Source organism: Melospiza georgiana, chromosome 23 (assembly GCF_028018845.1).
Source record: "Melospiza georgiana isolate bMelGeo1 chromosome 23, bMelGeo1.pri, whole genome shotgun sequence".
NCBI lineage: Eukaryota > Metazoa > Chordata > Aves > Passeriformes > Passerellidae > Melospiza > Melospiza georgiana.
The window spans coordinates 4,640,776-4,659,008 of NC_080452.1; the positions used below are offsets into that span (position 1 = coordinate 4,640,776).

Sequence of the window (18,233 nt, forward strand, 5' to 3'; positions counted from 1 at the left end):
AGCAGTTTGTTCACAATGTGTATGAAGTTGTAGAGGTGGATTATTTGATTATTGGTAAAGGAGCCAGGCAGAAGCAGGAAGGCAATTCCAGGCAGAACTCCTGTACCTTGGGAGGCAGGGCCTCAGTGTCCTTGAGGTGCCACCTCAGGGCTCTCTGAGTGAGCTGGAGCAATGCTCTGCTCTGGTGAGCAAACAGTGCATTGCTGGGTTCTCATGTGAGCAGGAGGATCAGCAGTGCCAGCACCTCACCTTTATTTCAGCTGATACTGAAGACCATCAGAACAGCCTGTAATAAACATGTCACACTGCAAAGCCATTGTATTTCTGCTTAAGGACAACAGCAGCAATAGCCTAAGGTTCTAGATTGAGTTTCATGAGATTCTACACCCTGAACTAAATAACTGTCCTGAAGTCAGAACAACTGCCTGAGATACTTGGGAAGAGGCAGTTTGTTCCAGTGTTTGTGCTGTTTCTGTAGAGGTAAGTGGTGCTCAAGGGTGTGTGTGGCCAATTGCTGAGCACATACAGATCCATTGCCACAAAAGGTGAAGCAGCCCCTTCAAGCAGGAGCTTCTGCTCTGCTGCTCCATTCTGGTGACTTCACAGCTATCCTGGGACGTGATGACAGCCCAGCCTCCATGGCTTGTCTCTCTCTGAAGCTGGGCTGACAAGCTGCAGCTGATTACATTGGAAAACTTGTCCCTTGCAGCTGGCACACCTGTGCTGCTCCCTGAGCTGGGGGACAGCCCAGTCACCCCCAGGCAATCTTACAAGCATTGCTGGTTTATCCCAGCTAATCCTGCACCAGATTTAGTGTTGCACTCACACAGTTGTACTGTATTTCCTTGGTTAAACTGTACAGAGAGTGGGGAAGGTTTAGACTGCACTGGGAGGTCACTAATAATGAGTTCTTGTTATAAAGGCTGAATTCTGCCCTTTCATAAGGGAGTGACTGGTTCACATGCAGGTACAGAGAATAGCTTTGTCAGGTAGGAGTAAATATACTTTTAAAGGAGAGATCAATGGTTTGATTTGCATTTCATATACAAACAGTAAAACCATGATCAATTAGACCTTTGTCCCATATAGCATTCTGTAGGAGAGCACAGAGGAATTGAATACAATTGTATTGAACTTTTGATTTCTCCAGCCTTGTGCATCCACTCCTAAGATAAGGAAAGGACTTTGTTAGACATAAGCATTTTGTCATTTCCAAGTATTAGCAAAACTCTCAACCCAGCTCCAAAATGTGAAAACTTCTTCTTAGACAGGAGGAATTCAAGGGATTATGACATGCTTGGATGTCACTGAGGGGATAACTGTACACATCTGCAGCTCCCCTTTGCTTCAGCATTTGACTGATCTCCATAAAGATCACAGACTTTGGGTTGGAAGGGACCTTAAATCCCATCTCCTTCCACCCCCTGTTATGGGCAGGGACACCTTCCACAAACCTGGCCTGGACACCTCCAGGCATGGGGCAGCCACAGCTGCTCTGGGCACCCTGTGCCAGAGCCTCACCACCCTCACAGGGAACATTTCCTTCCCAATATCCTTAGTTACGTTCTTTAAGTGTTTTATGTGACACCCCAAACAGAATGAACAACAGCAGCAGGTCATCTTAAGATGGGGAAAAAGCTGGATTTTTCCTCTTTTTTTCCATTTTTTTTAATAAAAGGGAATAAAATAACTTGCAGCAATGTTACGAATGTTCGTCAGCTTTAGTTGAAGCATATATTGATGCTGTCTCTGTTGTGGTACTGGCAGTTGTCCTGCTTTCTCTGTGTGTGCCACTGGCCCAGAAATCTACAGAACCCTGCTCTAATATCCTGGTGTCCATTTTAGTGTGTACTGGCCTTCAAAAATCCAGGTCACTTGCACTGTAAATGAAGGGATGTAGAGGAAAACTGGCAAAGCAGGTTGGGTTAGTTCAGCATCCTGCCTTTGACATCAGCCAGAAGTGCTGCCTCCCAGGAAGGGCTCACACTGGAATGAAATCCTTCAGCCACACAGATTCTCCTTCATTTCACATTTCTGCACATACCTCCTTGCTGGTTCTGGTCACATAAAAGCCATTGCAGTGAGCCAGGACAGCAGTCCCTGCAGCCCAGACTGTTGCTGACAGCAGCTGGCTTTGAAGGAGAAGTTGCAAGAGCCAGGATAACTTCAGAGCAGTTTGCTACCTCCCACACTCTCCTTGCTTCCAGCAGTCAGGAATTGAGGAGCCAGGGGTTATATTTAACCATTGTTCTTAATAGCCACCACTGCAGCCAGCTTCCATACCCAAATCCCAGTTTGATCTCTGCAACACCCCGTGGCAGTGTGTTTAAAGAATAGTTATGTGCTTTGTGCAAACCTTTTTTATTGCCACATGTGGAAGCTTTTTAAGAGTGTGAAGGTTCTTAAGTAAAAGTTTTTAATGCCTTCAAAGTATTTCTTTAAGTCAGAAGTAGTTTTTTCTTTATTGCTTTGAAATGTTGCTTTACATTTCATTGCTCATTCCCTGATGGTTCTGTTGTGATAATGTTAGAGAATGAGAAGCAGTGTGTCAGTGCCTTTTTTTATTTCTGACATTGAATTATTCAGCATAATTTCATAGTCCTCCCTTTCATAGACTCCTATGGATACAGCTGTTAATTAACAGGATTCCCTGGCTAACCTTTATATTGCAATTTTTTGGTCCAGTTCAGATCACATGTGAACAATGGAGTAAATGCCTTGGAGTGCTCCTCCCACTGTGCAGTGCCACCCATGCAGGGGACAGGCTGGGAGGGGGATTCCCACAGAGGTGGCAGTGCCTTGGCTGCCTTTGGAGCAGGAGGCTGTTCCTGCTGCCCCAGCACCACATTTCTCTGCCCATGTGTGTTGGAGCTGGCACAATGCCATCCCTGTGCCCTCTTCTTCCATTCCTCCTGCTCCTTTCCTCTTATTCCCCACATCACTGCTCTCCCAGGCACCTGGTGTTGCTTCCATCCTTGTCACCCATTGCCTTTCCCTTCTGAAAAACAATCCTTGGCAGGGCTTTTTTGGTAACCCTCCTGCATCCTCCCTTCCTGACCTTGCAGCCACCCTTGTGCCCCAGCCTCTCTGCCTTGGGCTCTCCTAGGATGGTGCCACACCAGCTCTGTTCCCCCAGGGCTGCCATCACCTTTTCCCCTGCTGATCCTCTCCTCCCCTCCCCAGACACAGGCTCCTGTGCCCTCCTCTCCTCACAACACTCATTCATGCAGCTCCACCACCCTTGCTCCACACACCCACCCCAGCCAGGCTCCTCTTCCCACTCCCCCCCTCCTCTCAGCCCATCTCCAGGCCTTGGCTTTTCCCTCTGGAGCAGAGAGCCAAGAAGGGAAGGAATTGCTGCTCCTGCATGCTCCAGGCATGGAGCATTCCAGAGACAGCTCTCTTTAGGGTCTGGCAGAGGTTGCTACCCGGTGACAATGACTTGCTTGTTCCTGTGTGACCTGGATATGGCAGGCAGCCATCAACTGAGGAGCCCAAATGGGAGGTTCCTCCCTGTGGAGGCCCTCCAGGATGCTCTGTTGTCCCCTTTGGCTCCCCAGGGACCAGCTGCTCATGCTGGGCTTGCTGGGGGCCTTGGCATGTAAAACTGGCTTGTAAATTGGTGCCTGGGTGAGCAGGACTGGATCCTTTCTCTGGCCTCCTGTCCCTGGCTGTGCTCCTGCCCCTTCCCAGTGCTGTGTCAGCCTTGGGCTGCTCTCTGGATTCTTACTCTAGAGTTGACTTCCAGTTTCATTCCCTGGCTTTCCCTAAAACCTGCAGCTCTGTCCAGGCCTGCTTCTTTCCTCTAGGTCAGCTTTTATTCCTGTGCAACCACTTGGGTCAGTGTGCCCTGCCCTGGGAGCCATTAGGAGCAGAAGGTGAGAGCCAGCCTTGCTAGGCTTTGATCCTTCAGACAGTCCAGTCTGACCAGTAGCAACTAGGCATGCCAGGTGCTGGGAAAGGTGTGGCAGGGCCCTAGGAGCCCTGGATTGCTCTGTGCAGGCAGGGAGCAGCTTGTGTGCAGGGCTTGGATGTGTGTGAGAAGGAGATTCTGCCAGACTTCATCAAGTCTGTTTTCAGAGATATGCAGCTTTTCCCACTAGAATGGATTTTCTGTCCCATTAGGGTGGATTTTCTTTGAAAAAGTGAAAGGGTCCATCCTTGTGTAAGAGCCCTTTTTCTTTCCTCCTCCATCTTCTCCAAAATATGAACACAAACACAGCTTTTCAGTAAGATTGGTTTTCAGGGCTTGCTTTAAACTGGCAAAATATTATTTCCCTTGCTCATTCTTGAATATTTTTGGACAGCTGTGCTAGTTATTTTCCAGAAATACAGTTTGTGCCAAACATGTCTTAAAGAGAATTAAAGTCTGAACTGATCATCTTTGCCAAAACTTTAAGCCACTGGAAATAAGTTCTTAAAACTGGAAGTCCTGGGCATCCTCAGGGGTCATGCAGCCAGCCCAGCTTTTGTCACTCTCCTTTCCTGCTTCAAGCATCCTCATCCTTGACCCTGCCTTTCCCGAGGGCACAGGGTGCTCCATATGCCCTGCTTTCACTGCAGCAGGGCTTTTTCCTTCCCTGATCCTTCCAGCTCACCCCCATGCCATTTTTCTCTTGCTGGAACTGAGCTGGGCTTGGCTAAGCAGGGCTCTGCAGGCACTGGCCTGTGTGGGCAACCAGCAGCAGCCCCTCTGCTCTCTGATCTCCTTGCACAGCTTTTGCTGCCCTGTGGTACCTGCTCCCTTCCCAGCTGCCAGCCCAGCTGTGGGATGTGCTGTTGAGTATTTGCTGTGCTCTGAAGGACGTGGTTTTGTGATGTTTTACAGTGCTTCCTTTGGTAGAAGTAGTGACCTGAGCGGTCCCTACATTTCAGCCAGTCCATCTCTAGCTACCTCACCCAGTGCCATTGGCTCATCTACCTCCCTGGGCACCCCGTGGCATCCTGTCTCTTGCTGCCCCACCTCTCTCGGTGTGAACACTCCTGCTCCAGCCCTCCACAGCACCAGGTAATGGCTCCCAGAGACACCGCTCCAAAAATCAGCGTTTGGGTTGGAATTCTGGAGTGGATTAGGGATTGGAGGTGTGCTTCCACATGGGACGTGCTGATAAGCAATTCCACAGTGATAAGCAATCCCAGGATGGTGGTGTTGGACAGTCCCATGGTGGGTGTGGCTGGCAGGCAGGTGACAGCCCTCAGTGTGTCCCTTGTGCCCTCTGTGACACAGCGCATGCCCAGGCTGCCCTCGGGTGCTCAGTGTACAAGCTCTTGGAGTTCCTTCCTTCTGCTTTTTCACCAGGTACACTTTCTGATCATTTTTGCTACTAACAGGGATGTGAAGGCTAATAATTCCTCCTGCTCATTCTTCTCCAAGTTTTGTAAAATTCATTTTGCTGTGGCTGTTCTCTACAAGCACATGAGCGTAAAGCGAGGAGGATGAACCGTCCATGCTCCGTCGAGGAGGTTGGGCTTGGTCAGCACTGGAGTTCACTTGCTTTGCTTTCCATATGTCTTCTCTATTTCAGAGCCCCTTTCAGGCAACAAAGTGATTCTGCTGTAGAGAAAAACACAGAGGGCAGCAGTGGCAGCACCCCTCTAGGTGTAATCACAAACCATGCTGTGCTCGGCGCTGCCAACGGCGCCGCGAATGCCGGGGCTGCCTGCCCGGGGAAGGACCTCTCGGCTGAGGAGGCCAGGGAGCGCAGAAGGTCAGTGAGGACTGGGCTCTGCTGGCCCTCTGTGTGGGCAGCTCTCACGTGGTGGTGATGGTGGGGGTGTAAGGACTGGTTTTTAGGTGTTCCATGAAGTTCCCAGGGTGCTGTCCCTACTCTGTCGAAGGTTTTGAACTGAATCGTCACTGGCTTGTAGGTTAAATTTAGTTTCATAATTAAATTTAGTTCATAATTTAGTTCCATGAAGTTCCCAGGCTGCTGTCTCTACTCTGAAGGAATCATCACTGTCTTGGAGGTTAAATTTAGTTTCACAATTTTCTACTTGTCTCTTCAGCATCTCAGCCTTTTTCTTCAGTACTAATCTCAGCTCCTAATCTCAGCCCATCCCAGTGTGTTTGCAGGGACACATAGCAGAGTTTGTCCACTCACAGTGATTTCTGTAAAATGAATTCCATCCTAAAAAGAACATTGCACTGAGATACAGTCAGATAAAATCTGTCCCTTTGATTCAGCTCAGCTGTGTTTACTCATGCCCTGATGGAGATGTCTGTGCTGCACAGGTCCCCCAGATTCCCTTTACAGTTACTGGGAGAAAAGACACATTCCTGGGGTGTGTAGGTGTGTGACACAGTAGGAGATGGACTCCAGCAGCAGGTGTAGCTTTGGTTGACTGGACAGGCCAGAGGTAGGAGACTGCCATGTGCAGCTGAGGCTGTTCCAGCAGTAGCAGCAGTGGGAATGACTCTGACTCCAGCTGGTGGTATCTCTTTCTTATCACATGGTGCTATTTTAAGGCTGGGGAAATACAAACCTGGGCTCTTTTCAAAGGAACACTACCCTATGCATTAATTGCAGAGTATGAAATGATCCATATATTCTTCCTGCAAACAGGTTAACTTTTCCAAAACCTGTCTCTTCTAATGTCATCAGTGAAAACAAATAGTAATAAACAAAATGCAGTGATGAACTGGGTGTTTCTAACCAGCAGTGACTTCATGCAGAGTACCCAGTGCTTGGATTCTTCCAAACTGTCATAGTGATTTATTGAAATCCAACCCTTCCTGAGTGCAGATAGTGCTCTGACACATCTTAAATGGCCTGAGGCTGAAGGATGGCAAAAGCAATAATGGGAATTATCAGCTTACAGGGCTAAAGGTGGTGGGGCTGAGCTGCTGCTCAGCTTCACCTGCAGCACATCCAAGCAAGGTGGGCTGTGCTGTTGGAAAATACTCAAACTTGTAATGCTGCTTGGGATTTTTTTTTCACAGAGCTTGCACAGGGAACACTTGGAAGGTATTAAAACATTCATGAAGAGCCACGTTCATCAGCTTTGTGTGCAGGGACAGTTTGCACTAGCCACTGCAGGGTATCTTTGGTGTTAAACATTTGGGTTAGCCCTGGAAGTGCCTCTGTGTGCTCCTGTTGAGTACCTGGAGGTCAGTTGGCTTGGGGTCATTTGCAATTGAATTGAGATGAGCTGCCAAAAGATACTGCCAGTGCCCACTGAGGTTGTGCAAGTGGACAGAGTGAGTATTGTGCTCTCAGTTCTCACTAAAGACCTTTCACAATGGTGTCTCCATTTTAGCAAGCCCAGAATCAAGTTGCAGAAGCAGATTTTTCCCTGCAGAAGTGGACTGCTCACAGTCCCCCCAGACTTCTGGCACTATCTGCAGATAAAGAACTGGACTGGGCTATTGACTTGGAGGTGTCCAAAAAAGCACCCATTACTATTACTGCATTGGCATTTGCTGCCAAATCTGTTTCTATAAATAATACAGAAGATCTCTTTGTCTCCTGCATTTTTATTAGAGAACCATCTCCTGTGAATTATGGTAATGTAAAGAGAAAACACCAGAAAATTCCTCCCACCTTTAATTGATGCTTTGAAACTACTGAGAAGGAAAAAAGCCCAGAAATTATCCATTGTGCTCATGGGGGAGGAAACCTTACTGATGAATGTATGTCCTCACAGTGGGATGAAGTGACTGCACATTGGAACCAGGACACATGGACCCAGGGAGACAGGAGAAATCACCTGAACAGGAAAAGCTTAGTAGGGAAGGAGACCAATTCCAGTAAAATAAAAAGACAAATGGCAAACAGTTGTCAGGGCAGTGCTGTATGGATTTCAGTTCCCAGTGGCAGCTGTTGCAGGAGTGCTTGGGCTGCTTCGGTGTTTCCAAAGCACCAGCTTGCTCTTAGCAACAAAAACATAAACAGCCTGATCATCTAATTTTAGATCACAGGGATATCTCCGAGCTTGTGGCCTTAAAATTATCTGTGTGAAGCCAAAAGGTTAAAGCAGAAGAGGCAGCTTAGGGCTGGGAATGAACGACTGGCAGAGTGCTCTGGGGTGCTGGTTTGCATCCTGTGGTGGCCAATAAGCCTTACCCTGCCCCACCACAGTGTGACCCATGGTGATTCACCTGGTCCTTGTTTTCCAACTGAATTGGTCAGGCTCCAGTAAATGCTGGAAAATGGTGTAAATTACAGGGGGAGGAAGGAACAAACAGCAGAGAGGCAGTGGAGCAGAGATTGTTTGGGGTGTGTGATGCTACATGGTGCCAGCTGTGCCCGGTCAGGGCTGGGGCCTGGCTGCTGCCATGTGTGTTCTGTGTGTCCTGCTGCACATGCCAGCCTCCTGTCACTGCCACATGTGTTCTGTGTGTCCTGCTGTATATCCCAGCCTTCTGTCACTGCCACATGTGTTCTGTGTGTCCTGCTGTATATCCCAGCCTTCTGTCTGTCCTGCTGCACATCTCAGCCTCCTGACCACATGTATTCTGTGTGTCCTGCCACGTGTTCTGTGTGTCCTGCCACATGTTCTGTGTGTCCTGCCACATGTGTTCTGTGTGTCCTGCTGCACATCCCAGGCTCCTGGTGCTCCTCTGCAGCACTGCAGTGTGCTGATGCTGTGAGCTGGAAATGTGCCATCTCCCACAGTCACTCCTTGTGCCAGGCAGTTTCTTTTGGCCTGTTTTCTGGGAATTTTGGAGCTGCTGATGATCAGTGTGGTCTGGCCATTTGAATGATCTCCTGCCAAAAGCAAATTGTGTCCCATTGTCAGTGTGTTTGTCCACTGGACTCAAACAGCCTTGGCTCTGCTGAGGGTGGATTTCAGCTGTGTGGATGTAGTGCCTGCAGTACCTCACACAGACCCAGCTCTTCCTAGGGCAGAACTAACAGCTTCCTCATTTCTGCTGGGTGCTTGTAGATGGTGAGGAATGGGGATTCCTGTTGGTTGGAGCCCAGTGCTGGATTTTCCACCTTCATCCAGGGTGACAGCGGCCTCTAGTGCCACCAAAAGCTTCCTACCCAAGTTCTCTGCATCCTGTCTGTGCAGGTTCGGTGCAGGTCCTGCACTGCTGCCCCCAGCAGAGTATTCCTGGTGTCACAGGCCTGGGCTGCTCAGGGCTCTGTCCCCTGGGCTTAGGAAGGGGCTGCAGGAGATCCTGCCGTGCTGGAATTCCACCCAAGTGACTGGAATGTCACTTGAGCCATGAGATATCTGTGCTGGAAAGAAAGTCTGGGAGATCTGGCTGAAGCTTTTCATACTCTTCTTATGGAACTTTTACATCCCAGAACAGCTGGAAATGTGACCATGCAGCCCACAGCTGGCATGTGGGGTGGGGTGAGACACACTTTGCCTGAGAACTTCTGAAAGGCAAGTCTGTGCTCTCAGCTATGTGGCCAGTTTGAAAGGACTCTTGAATTTGAAATCTCTCCTGGTTTGCCAAGAATTAGGATTTATTTTTTTTAACCCCCCCCACCATTGTGTTTATACTAGTGAATTCTGCTGTTGTGTATGTTCTTCCTGTTCCTCAGAAGGTTCCAGCACTTGCCATCAGACATGCTCCTAGAGACAGGAAACTCATCTCTCTCCTTACTTTTTCATTTATTCTCACCAGTTTCTCCCATAACTGCCCAATCCCTGGAATTGTTCAAGGCCAGGCTGGACAGGGCTTTCAACAACCTGGTGGAGTGAAAGCTGCCCCTGCCCATGGCAGGGGTGGAACTAGATAAGCTTTAAGGTCCTTTCCAAACCAAACCATTCCATGACAAATCCAGAGCAGGAGTGAGGTGGACTTGTTTTCTGGGCAGCTTTGGGGCTGGTGGCTCTGCTCAGCCTTCTTGCCCTCTAAAGTCTCCCCTAGAAATACTTTTCAGCTGAAGGAAATTCACTGACCTGCCAGGTAACTGTGTTTGACAAACATTTCTGTTTCCTGCTTCATTCCCAAGAGGAATTTATTTTTCATTCTAAGGATCCAGCTGCTAATTATAGTGGCATATATTATTAATACATTAATAACTGAGTCCTCCTCCACCAGTACTGCTAGATGAACAATTTTTGGCAAGTCCTTTTACCTCGTGGTTCTTGTCCTCTGGGCATTCTGAGTGTTTCTCCTCTAGGAAGAGCATGGATGTGTCACCTGATATGTCCTTTAACCCTTATGATCTGATGGAATAAAGGACCCTGACCTCTGTGAAAGCTAAACTATGAAATTTGCATTCAAGGTGTGTTTAAATTTCACTTGAGAGGAGCTGGCACAAAGGGCTGTGAGCAATAGTTCACTGCTGCCATATTTTTAATAGCATTTGACTCTATAATCCTTATCACTGGCTGATGTAAAGATGAGTGGTCTTAATCTCCTGGGAAAGGTCCCTGGGAAGCAGAGCAGTGGGGATGCTCATGCAAGGAGCTCCTGCAAGGCAAGGGAAGGATTCCTGTCCACACCACACACTGGACAACAAGAAGTTAAGAAGTTTCTCTCTCCTGTGAAGAGCTGAACGATCATCTGGCACCTGCTGCGACAGCATTTCCCTGCCACTGCTTCTGCCTCTGCACTTAATCACCTTCAGATAAAGCTGTCCCTTTTTTCAAAGGCTGCTGGTACAGATGACGTGGGAGGGCAGGAATTCTGCTGGCCTGGGATTGTCCATGTTGGGAAGAGGCGAGGTTGCTCCTGCTGGATCAGAATTCAGGCTGCATTTTTATTTTGAGTGAGGTCGAGGTGTGGGCTGGGGTCAGTCTGTTTCCTGTAGGGGTGGTGAGCAGGTGTGTGCTGCATGCTCAGCCAGCAGGGCTCTGTCCAGCCAGGCCTCAGGGAAGGGGGGTGGATATTTTGGCATTTGCTTTCAGCGGGGGAGCCCAGGCTGTAGGCTGGCCCTGCTAACAAAAGCAGGAATCCATGCAGGATCCCTCAGGAATGGCCAAGGAAAGGAAGCAGGGACCACTTGAGCTAAGCATTGTAAAAGAACTGCAGCTTGGCAGCGTGGAGCAAGCAGCAGGTAAAACTGCCTCTTCCCCAGCCCTGTCCATGCCCAGTGTGTGTGCAATTATTCCTCTTGGCTTACTAATGGGAACCACTGCCCTGCTGCACCTGCTTCCCCCTGGGTCTGACAGCAGTGATGGCACCTTCTGGCTCCAGTGCCATCCCAGTGCCACTGCCTGGGTGTTCTGGGGCTGGGCTTTACTAACTTTGACAAATTCAGCTACTTCTCTGGGCCCAAAATGGCTGTTAAAGCCAAGGATGTACCTGTAATATTTACAGAGATCCTATGTGTCACTACAGCTGAGAGCTAATTCAGCACTAAATCAGCTAGTCTGATTTAAATTCTGTGCTCCACGATATTGACCTGGAGATGTGACAGTTGGAGGAGCCAAAGAAGCCAAGTAACCTCCCTGGCATTTCTATTTGAGAAGTTTTTGTGCAGGCTTAATTTTCTGTACCCGAGAACAGCAGACACTGAAAATTGAACCAAAGCCACTGGCTAAGAAATTGCAGTGTGAGCTCAGTAGGAAATGGAAATCTTTGATACATTATTAATATTCAGTGATATTTTGCATAATTCAGCTGGGGCTGGTCTGTGATCTGTTCCTTTGAGCTGCTCAAGCATCTCCTGCTCCCACAAGGTGGCAGTGGGAGGCTGCTGGGATGCACTGCCAGGCAAACACTGCTCCTCGGGCTTATTTGGTTCAGCAGCTGAATTTGATCACCATCAAGTTTTGATTTTACTTTATTTTTTAGTTGCAGAAGACAATTTACCAAACACTCCGAGTTTTGCCCAGTAATTTTTTTTTGTTTCCCCAGGGATTTTCTGCCCTGGAAAATTTCCTGTTTCAGACTGCAAACTAGCTTTTGGGAAAGCTCTAACAGGTCTGCTTAAAGGTGTTGAAAATGTCAAATTGTGTTGGTTAAGTTGCAAATGAGAGGGATGCTGGCAGGGGCAGGACATTGGTTTCCTCTGTCAGTGTCAGGAAGTTCCATCCTGTTCCAATTCCTGCAGCACATTTTTAATGCAAGGCTGCAGCTCCTGAGAACTGCAGACAGTGCACCTTGTTCCCTATCACAGTGATAACCCACTCAGTGCTGTGTATTGACACCTGGAGTCCTGTGCTGAACACAAACAATTCCAAAATGTTCCATCCTGGTGAGCTTTGTGCTGGTGATGGTCACAGCTGCCACGTTCAGTGACAGGGTCATGCTGCCAGCTCAGGTGGTGTTGGCTGTCTCTGCTCTGGGGTTGCAGCACTCTTTGCTTTTCTCTTACAGAACGAATTCCTTTGATTGTTTTTGATTTTTAGAAAAGTAAGTGTTCTCCTCTTCTGGCAGAAGTTTAAAGGTCTGAGTTCACAGCAATGGTTGCTGCAGCCACTTTAGGGAATGTGATCACTGTGATGTTTGTTGCCTTTTCACTCTTCACCATCATGCTGAGTGACATTAATTAATGTGAAGGGATTACATAGGTCATTAAAACTTCTCATGTGTGTGCTGACTGCCCCAGCCCCAAACTTGGTGAGCTCTCAGGAGCACCAATGCTGTGTTTTATTCCTCTGGCAGAGGGATTGCAGGGCTGTGTTCCCAGCTGGATCTGCAACCTGAGCACTCCTCAGCTCGTATTGGAGCCATCCAGGCTGCCAGGAAGGCACCAGGAGCTGCTCTGGGGGCACAACACAGAAGGAGCAGCTCTGCTGTGTGAGGGACACACACAGAACTGAACATGGAACCATGGAATGCTTTGGTTTGGGTTGGGAGGTTGGTCAGGATCTGCTCATCTCATCATAAGGATGCCTTCCACTAGACCAGGTGCCTTCAAGCCCCATCCAGCCTGGCCTGGAGCACTTCCAGGGATGGGGCATGGGAAAGGACCAGAATTGTTCAGAACTTCCTGATGGGAAATGTTCTTGTAGCCTCAGCTGTCACACATTTAACCTCACCCCCTTGTAAGTGTCCCATGGAAGGAGGAGTTCTGCAGGTACAAAGGGACCTGGTTGTCCTGATTAAAGTGGCAAAGATCACAATCTCTTAATCTCTTGGATCAGCACCTGAACATGTTGAGCAAAGCAGTGCTGTGGGAAATAAAGAAGTTAATCTGCTGCTAGTGAACCTGCTAATCAACCTGCAACCAAAGTTTCAGACACTGAAACTTGCAGGAGCTGACAATTCGTTGTCCAGATTGAAACACAACAGCTCCCAGCAGCAAGAGCCTGAAAATGGAGAATTCTCAGCCAAGCCTTTTCGAGCCAGCTGTGAAAGGCTTTAGGACTATGATCTTGTTATCCTTCTGTCATCAGCTTATTAAATAACTCAGCATTGTCAGGCTGTCTCCCCCCTCATTCTGAGCTCCAGCACTCACAGTCTGATGTGTTGTCCTTGTCTCCTGCCTGGAAGGGTCTCTCAGAGCACATCCAGCTTCTGGCAGTTTCTCTAATGACTGTTTCCAGTTGCAGAGGGCTGATGGGCAGAACATGTCAGCACAGGGATAAATTCAGGGAAGAACCAAAACCTGTTGCTTGGATAAGAGAGCAGGAAAGTTTCTTTTTCTGACTGTTTCCATGTAGCTGCCAATGATTGACTTGCTGCTGGGGGCATAGTTCATTTTCTAACTTAAGGAATTGTATTTTGGGAACTGCTGTCAGCATTGTTGCTTGCAGAACTTGCACTTGCTTCTCCTCCCTCCTCCAGCTTACCAATAGTTATTTGCTAATGGCAACTCTCCAGTTGGGAGGAGTGCATTGCTGGGATGCTGTACTTTTCCAGTTGTTTCCAAAGAACAGTATCTGTACTTGAGACTTTTGCTGACTTTTACTTTTATCTTCCTTTTTTCACAGTGCGTGTGAATTTTTAATACACATACGTGTATATACAAACATATATATGTGTGTGTGTGTATGCCTGAGAAGTAGATTCGTGTGTGACAAAGACATTTTAAATCACTCCAGTGTTTGGAATAGGGATACTGTACTCTTCTTAAGAAGAGAAATTTCACACATGTTAAGTCTGAGTATCCACATAGCTTTCCATGTGGTGAACACACCTCCTTGTGCACAGGGAGCCAAACCTGTGCCTGGCTCCCCTGAGCTGCACCTGTGTTACCTGGATTTGGAAGAGCCAAAAGTCTGTCCTGGCTTCCAGGAAAACTGTCACTGTTGGTTCCAGTCTAGTGAGTGTAGTTCAGAGTCATTTCTAAACTAGAAAGAGGTGAGAGGATTTGGACTGGCCTAGGGAGAGCTTTCCTCCAGAAGAGCCCATCAAGCCCAGCTCCAATTCACAACCAGCAGAGTCTCATTGCCACAGACTGGGGCAAACTGTGATAGTGAACCAGTTACTGTGTGCAGTTCATGTTCTTACTGTGCTGCAGGACCTGGATTTATTGGAGAAGGACCTGACACGGATGGAGGGAACTTGTCATGGCCCAATGCAGCTCATGTTGAGGGTGTATCTCAATTTTCAGTCCTGACAGCAGAATGAAATTCCTTGAAGAAATTCTGAGAAGAGGGCAGCTGTAGAATTTGGTGGATGTTTAGCTTCCAAATTTGTTGCCAGGTGTTCATAGAATGTCAGAAAGGTTTGAGTTGGAAGGGAATTTACAGCTTATCTAATTCCATCCCCTGCTGTGGGCAGGGACACCTTCCACTAGACCAGGTGACTCCAAGCCCTGTCCAACCTGGCCTTGAACACTTCCAGGGATGGGGCAGCCACAGCTGCTCTGCCACATGTAGATGGTGTAAAACTCCAAGTTTTGCACATTCTTGCTGTTTTCTCTGGGACTTGGTGATGTTCTGCCAAAGGACTCCATGGTGGTGAATGGTGTTTGACAGAAACACTTAAAGCTCTGAGTGCCTGAAGGAGCTCAGGATGGCAGGATGGAGACCAGTGTCATAAAAGGATTATCAGATGACTCTATGTTTCTTGGAGAAATTAATCTTCTGTTCTGCATGTTACCCATGCACCAACCAACAGAGCATTGTACCTCTCTTTTCTGCATCATTCACCCTTGACTTGGGAGGAGTTTCTCCTCACAATATTTTCTTTCCTTCTGGCCAGCATTCTCCAACATACAGATTGCTCGTGTATTCCTGGTTTGCCAGCCTGTATACCCAGCCTTCCTATTTCCTGGGTTGAATCTCCCCTTCTATTACTATTGTATTGCAGCTCCTTTGGCCTTGATGTGGCCATGAGTAGTTGGGATCCATTTGAGTTTACACTGTCCTTGATGAAAGAATTGACGGATGAAAATAGGTGTTTTCTTGAAAACAGGCAGAATTAAGTTGAAGCCAGGTTCATCAGTCAGTTTCCAGGTTTTTTCCTTGGTAATACACAAACCAGAAGCCTGTAGCTCTCTCAGGGCAGCAGGACACACTTTTCTCTGTCTATGGGAGTTGTAAACCTCTGCTGTTGTTTTGCTGACTCTCACACACACATCTTGAACAATTTGTATTCTTCTCCTTGAACTTACAGCCAAAACTCTGGTAAAAATCTGTTCTGCTTTATACATGCCTTGAGCTTGGTGTGATGGCTGCTCTTACTGCAAGTATTTCTCAGAGAAAGCTTATTGCAAGGAAACACAGCACATAGGGCCTTTCCTTTGAAGATCTGCTTGGACCCTGAGATATTTGCTTGAATTAAGAGCGTGACACAGGCTCTGCACTTGAGGCAGCAGCATGTTCCTTTAAAACATAATTAAAAACTCTGTGACTTGTTCAGAGGCTGCCTCACACCCCATTGGTGCTTGTGCCCTGCAGCCTGCTGTGCTCTGCAGTGTTTGTGCTCTGGAGAGCAGCGTGCTGCTCTGCCTGTGCCATCCAGCCCAGCCCTGAGCTGCACCCAACTCGCTGTCTCCTTCCTGTGCATTTGTTCTCTCTCACTCTTCCTGCCCATTTAGCACACTCAGGTCTCTCAAAATTCAGTTTGTAAGCAAAGTGACACATTGAAAAATCTGTCTTTTCTCTGCCTTCCCCCAGAATTAAAAAGCAAAGCACACAGGGTCCCAAGCAGGACACACCTGGCCTGCACTGCCAGGCTGCTGTTGCAGTTTCAGGTACTGACAGCAGAGCCCCTCCTTTGGCACATGGAGCAGGCTGTGGCTGCTCCCTTGCACAAACCAGCTCTGTCACTGTGCAGTGGCTCTGCTGACTTGCCTCAGAAAATTCAGTTATCTCATGCTGTAAATGGCTTTGGGTGAGCTCCAGGAAGGGATGAATTGTGTAAATGGAAAGAACCCAAAAGTTGGCGAATGACTGCAGCTGTGGCCCAGGCTGAGCCGTGCTGACCTGCAGGATGTGCTCAGCTGAACATCAAGTCCCTCTTACAGGTTGGACTCCCAGAATGGCTGATGATGCTGTAAGATGTCTGTATTTTTATATAGATTCTGGGGGAGCAGAGGGGAAAAAGCCTGGGAGGATGATGGGTAAAAGACCCAAAATGTTTTTTCTCTTGCCATACCCAAAGCAAAGCTGTGGCTGAACTGCACCAAGGGAATGCAGCAGCCTCCTGCAAATGCCTGGGCTGCCCCTTCTGCAGAGCCCCTCCCCATGCCTGGGGCTGACCTGGTCCCCACAGATTTGCCAAACCATTCCTGAAGCTCATTTGCAAACCTGTTCTGTCCTCTCTGTACCTGTAGCTCCTACATACCTGTGTGTTCATTGCAGAGTAAATTCCACTGCTTTAAATTCCCCTGATTCAAAGCCATTGCAGCAAAGTGCCTGCTGTACTGAGCTATAAATTTACTTGGTTTATACATTTCAGGAATTTATCTTATTTTACTACTGCTCTGAACTTCATTTGCAGTATATTTTGCAAGTGCCTTCTTCCTGTAGGTGGCTTATTGCTTCTGACTGCTGGGCAAACAGCAGTGATTCTGCTTGTGTCAAAAGCTGCAGAAAATGCTTATTGTTTCCTTAATGTGCCATTATGTGGACAGTGCACACACTGCAGCAGAGAGAGCAGGAGAGCTCCTGCTCTGCAATATTAGGAGTTGCACAGCTTTCAGGCATCAAACAGCAGCTTTTTTTGTTCATGAAACAGCAGATCCTTGAGAGACAGTCATCCCTCTGGAGTGTAGGCGCTTCCCGTGTTGGCATATCCATCACAGCTCCTGTGTCTGTCTGGATAATCAATGGCAAGAAATGAGCTCCTCTGCAGTGCATGCACATGCCTTGTGCTGGAGGCTCCTTGTGAAGGTGATAAATCACACCCTGGGAGTGCAGCTCTGCAAGGCCTCTCATCTCCATTGCAGGCAGCTCCCAGGGCACAGTTCAAGGAATCACAGAATCTCCTGAGTGGGAAAGGATCTCAGGGATCATTGAGTGCAACCCCTGGCTGTACACAGACACCCCAACAACCCCAGTCTGTTCCCGAGAGCATCATCCAAACACTCCTGGAGCTCTGGCAGCCTCAGGGCTGTGCCCATTCCCTGGGGAGCCTGGGCAGTGCCAGCACCCTCTGGGGGAAGAACCTTTTTCACAATATCCTGACCCTGCCCTGGCACAGCTTCATGTCATTCCTCCAGGTCTGTGCCTGGTCACAGAGAGCACAGATCAGTGCCTGCCCCTCCAGGAGGCTCCAGTGCAGCATCCCTGGCACAGACTCAGTCCTTTGCACTTTCCTTGGCCTCTGGAGATCAGGGATGTTCAGCACATTATCTGTCAGGTCAATCCTTGCACCAGTTTCAGGTGAGAAGGCTCTCACATGAGTCCACAACACCTGAGGAGCTGGGAGGTGTCTGTCTGTACCTCGGACAAGCCAAGAAGCCCTGTAAAGGGGATTCCTCTCTGGAGGCCATGCTGCTTTTGCTGCACAGCACTGAACACAGTCCTGAGGGTGGATAAAACCCACCATGGCAGATTATTGTAGAATGATCCAAGTTTCCAGATTCTCTGTGGTTTTGTCACATGCAGCAGTTTAGTGAACTTTTCAATAAATGTCTTAACATACTGGATCAGATGCAAATCCTCTTCAGCCCATTACCTTTCCCATGAAGGTGGTGGACTAAAACAGGGGAAAGAGTCCAAGGACATAGGAAGTGTATTCACCTTCATCCCTCACTTAGCTCCCTGCCCTTTGAACACATGCAGACCTCTGGTACAGTGTGAACCTGGCAGTGATAGACCTGCAAAGAGCATTCCTGCTCCCTCCTCCCTGTACAGTAATCATTCCATATTAACCAGGCTGAGAGTAAAGTTTAATTAACTGTTCATAAGACTGAAGCCTCTCCTCCAGCATGGAAATCATTTACTGCTGTGCACTCCTTGACTCAAAGCACTGCTCAATTCCTCAC

General features: G+C 48.2%; 1 protein-coding gene across 2 annotated transcripts in view; it reads left to right on the forward strand.

Moving 5' to 3' along the window:
* PPP1R12B (protein phosphatase 1 regulatory subunit 12B) overlaps positions 1–18,233 on the forward strand; it is a 140,315-nt gene that overhangs the window by 63,754 nt on the left and 58,328 nt on the right. Inside the window, exon 13 of one of the 2 annotated variants that reach the window (XM_058039601.1) lies at positions 5,526–5,708. The exons of the other annotated variant lie outside the window; for it this stretch is intronic. Coding sequence (XP_057895584.1) covers positions 5,526–5,708 — 183 coding nt within the window. The remainder of the gene's footprint in view (positions 1–5,525; positions 5,709–18,233) is intronic. 2 annotated transcript variants of the gene reach the window in all.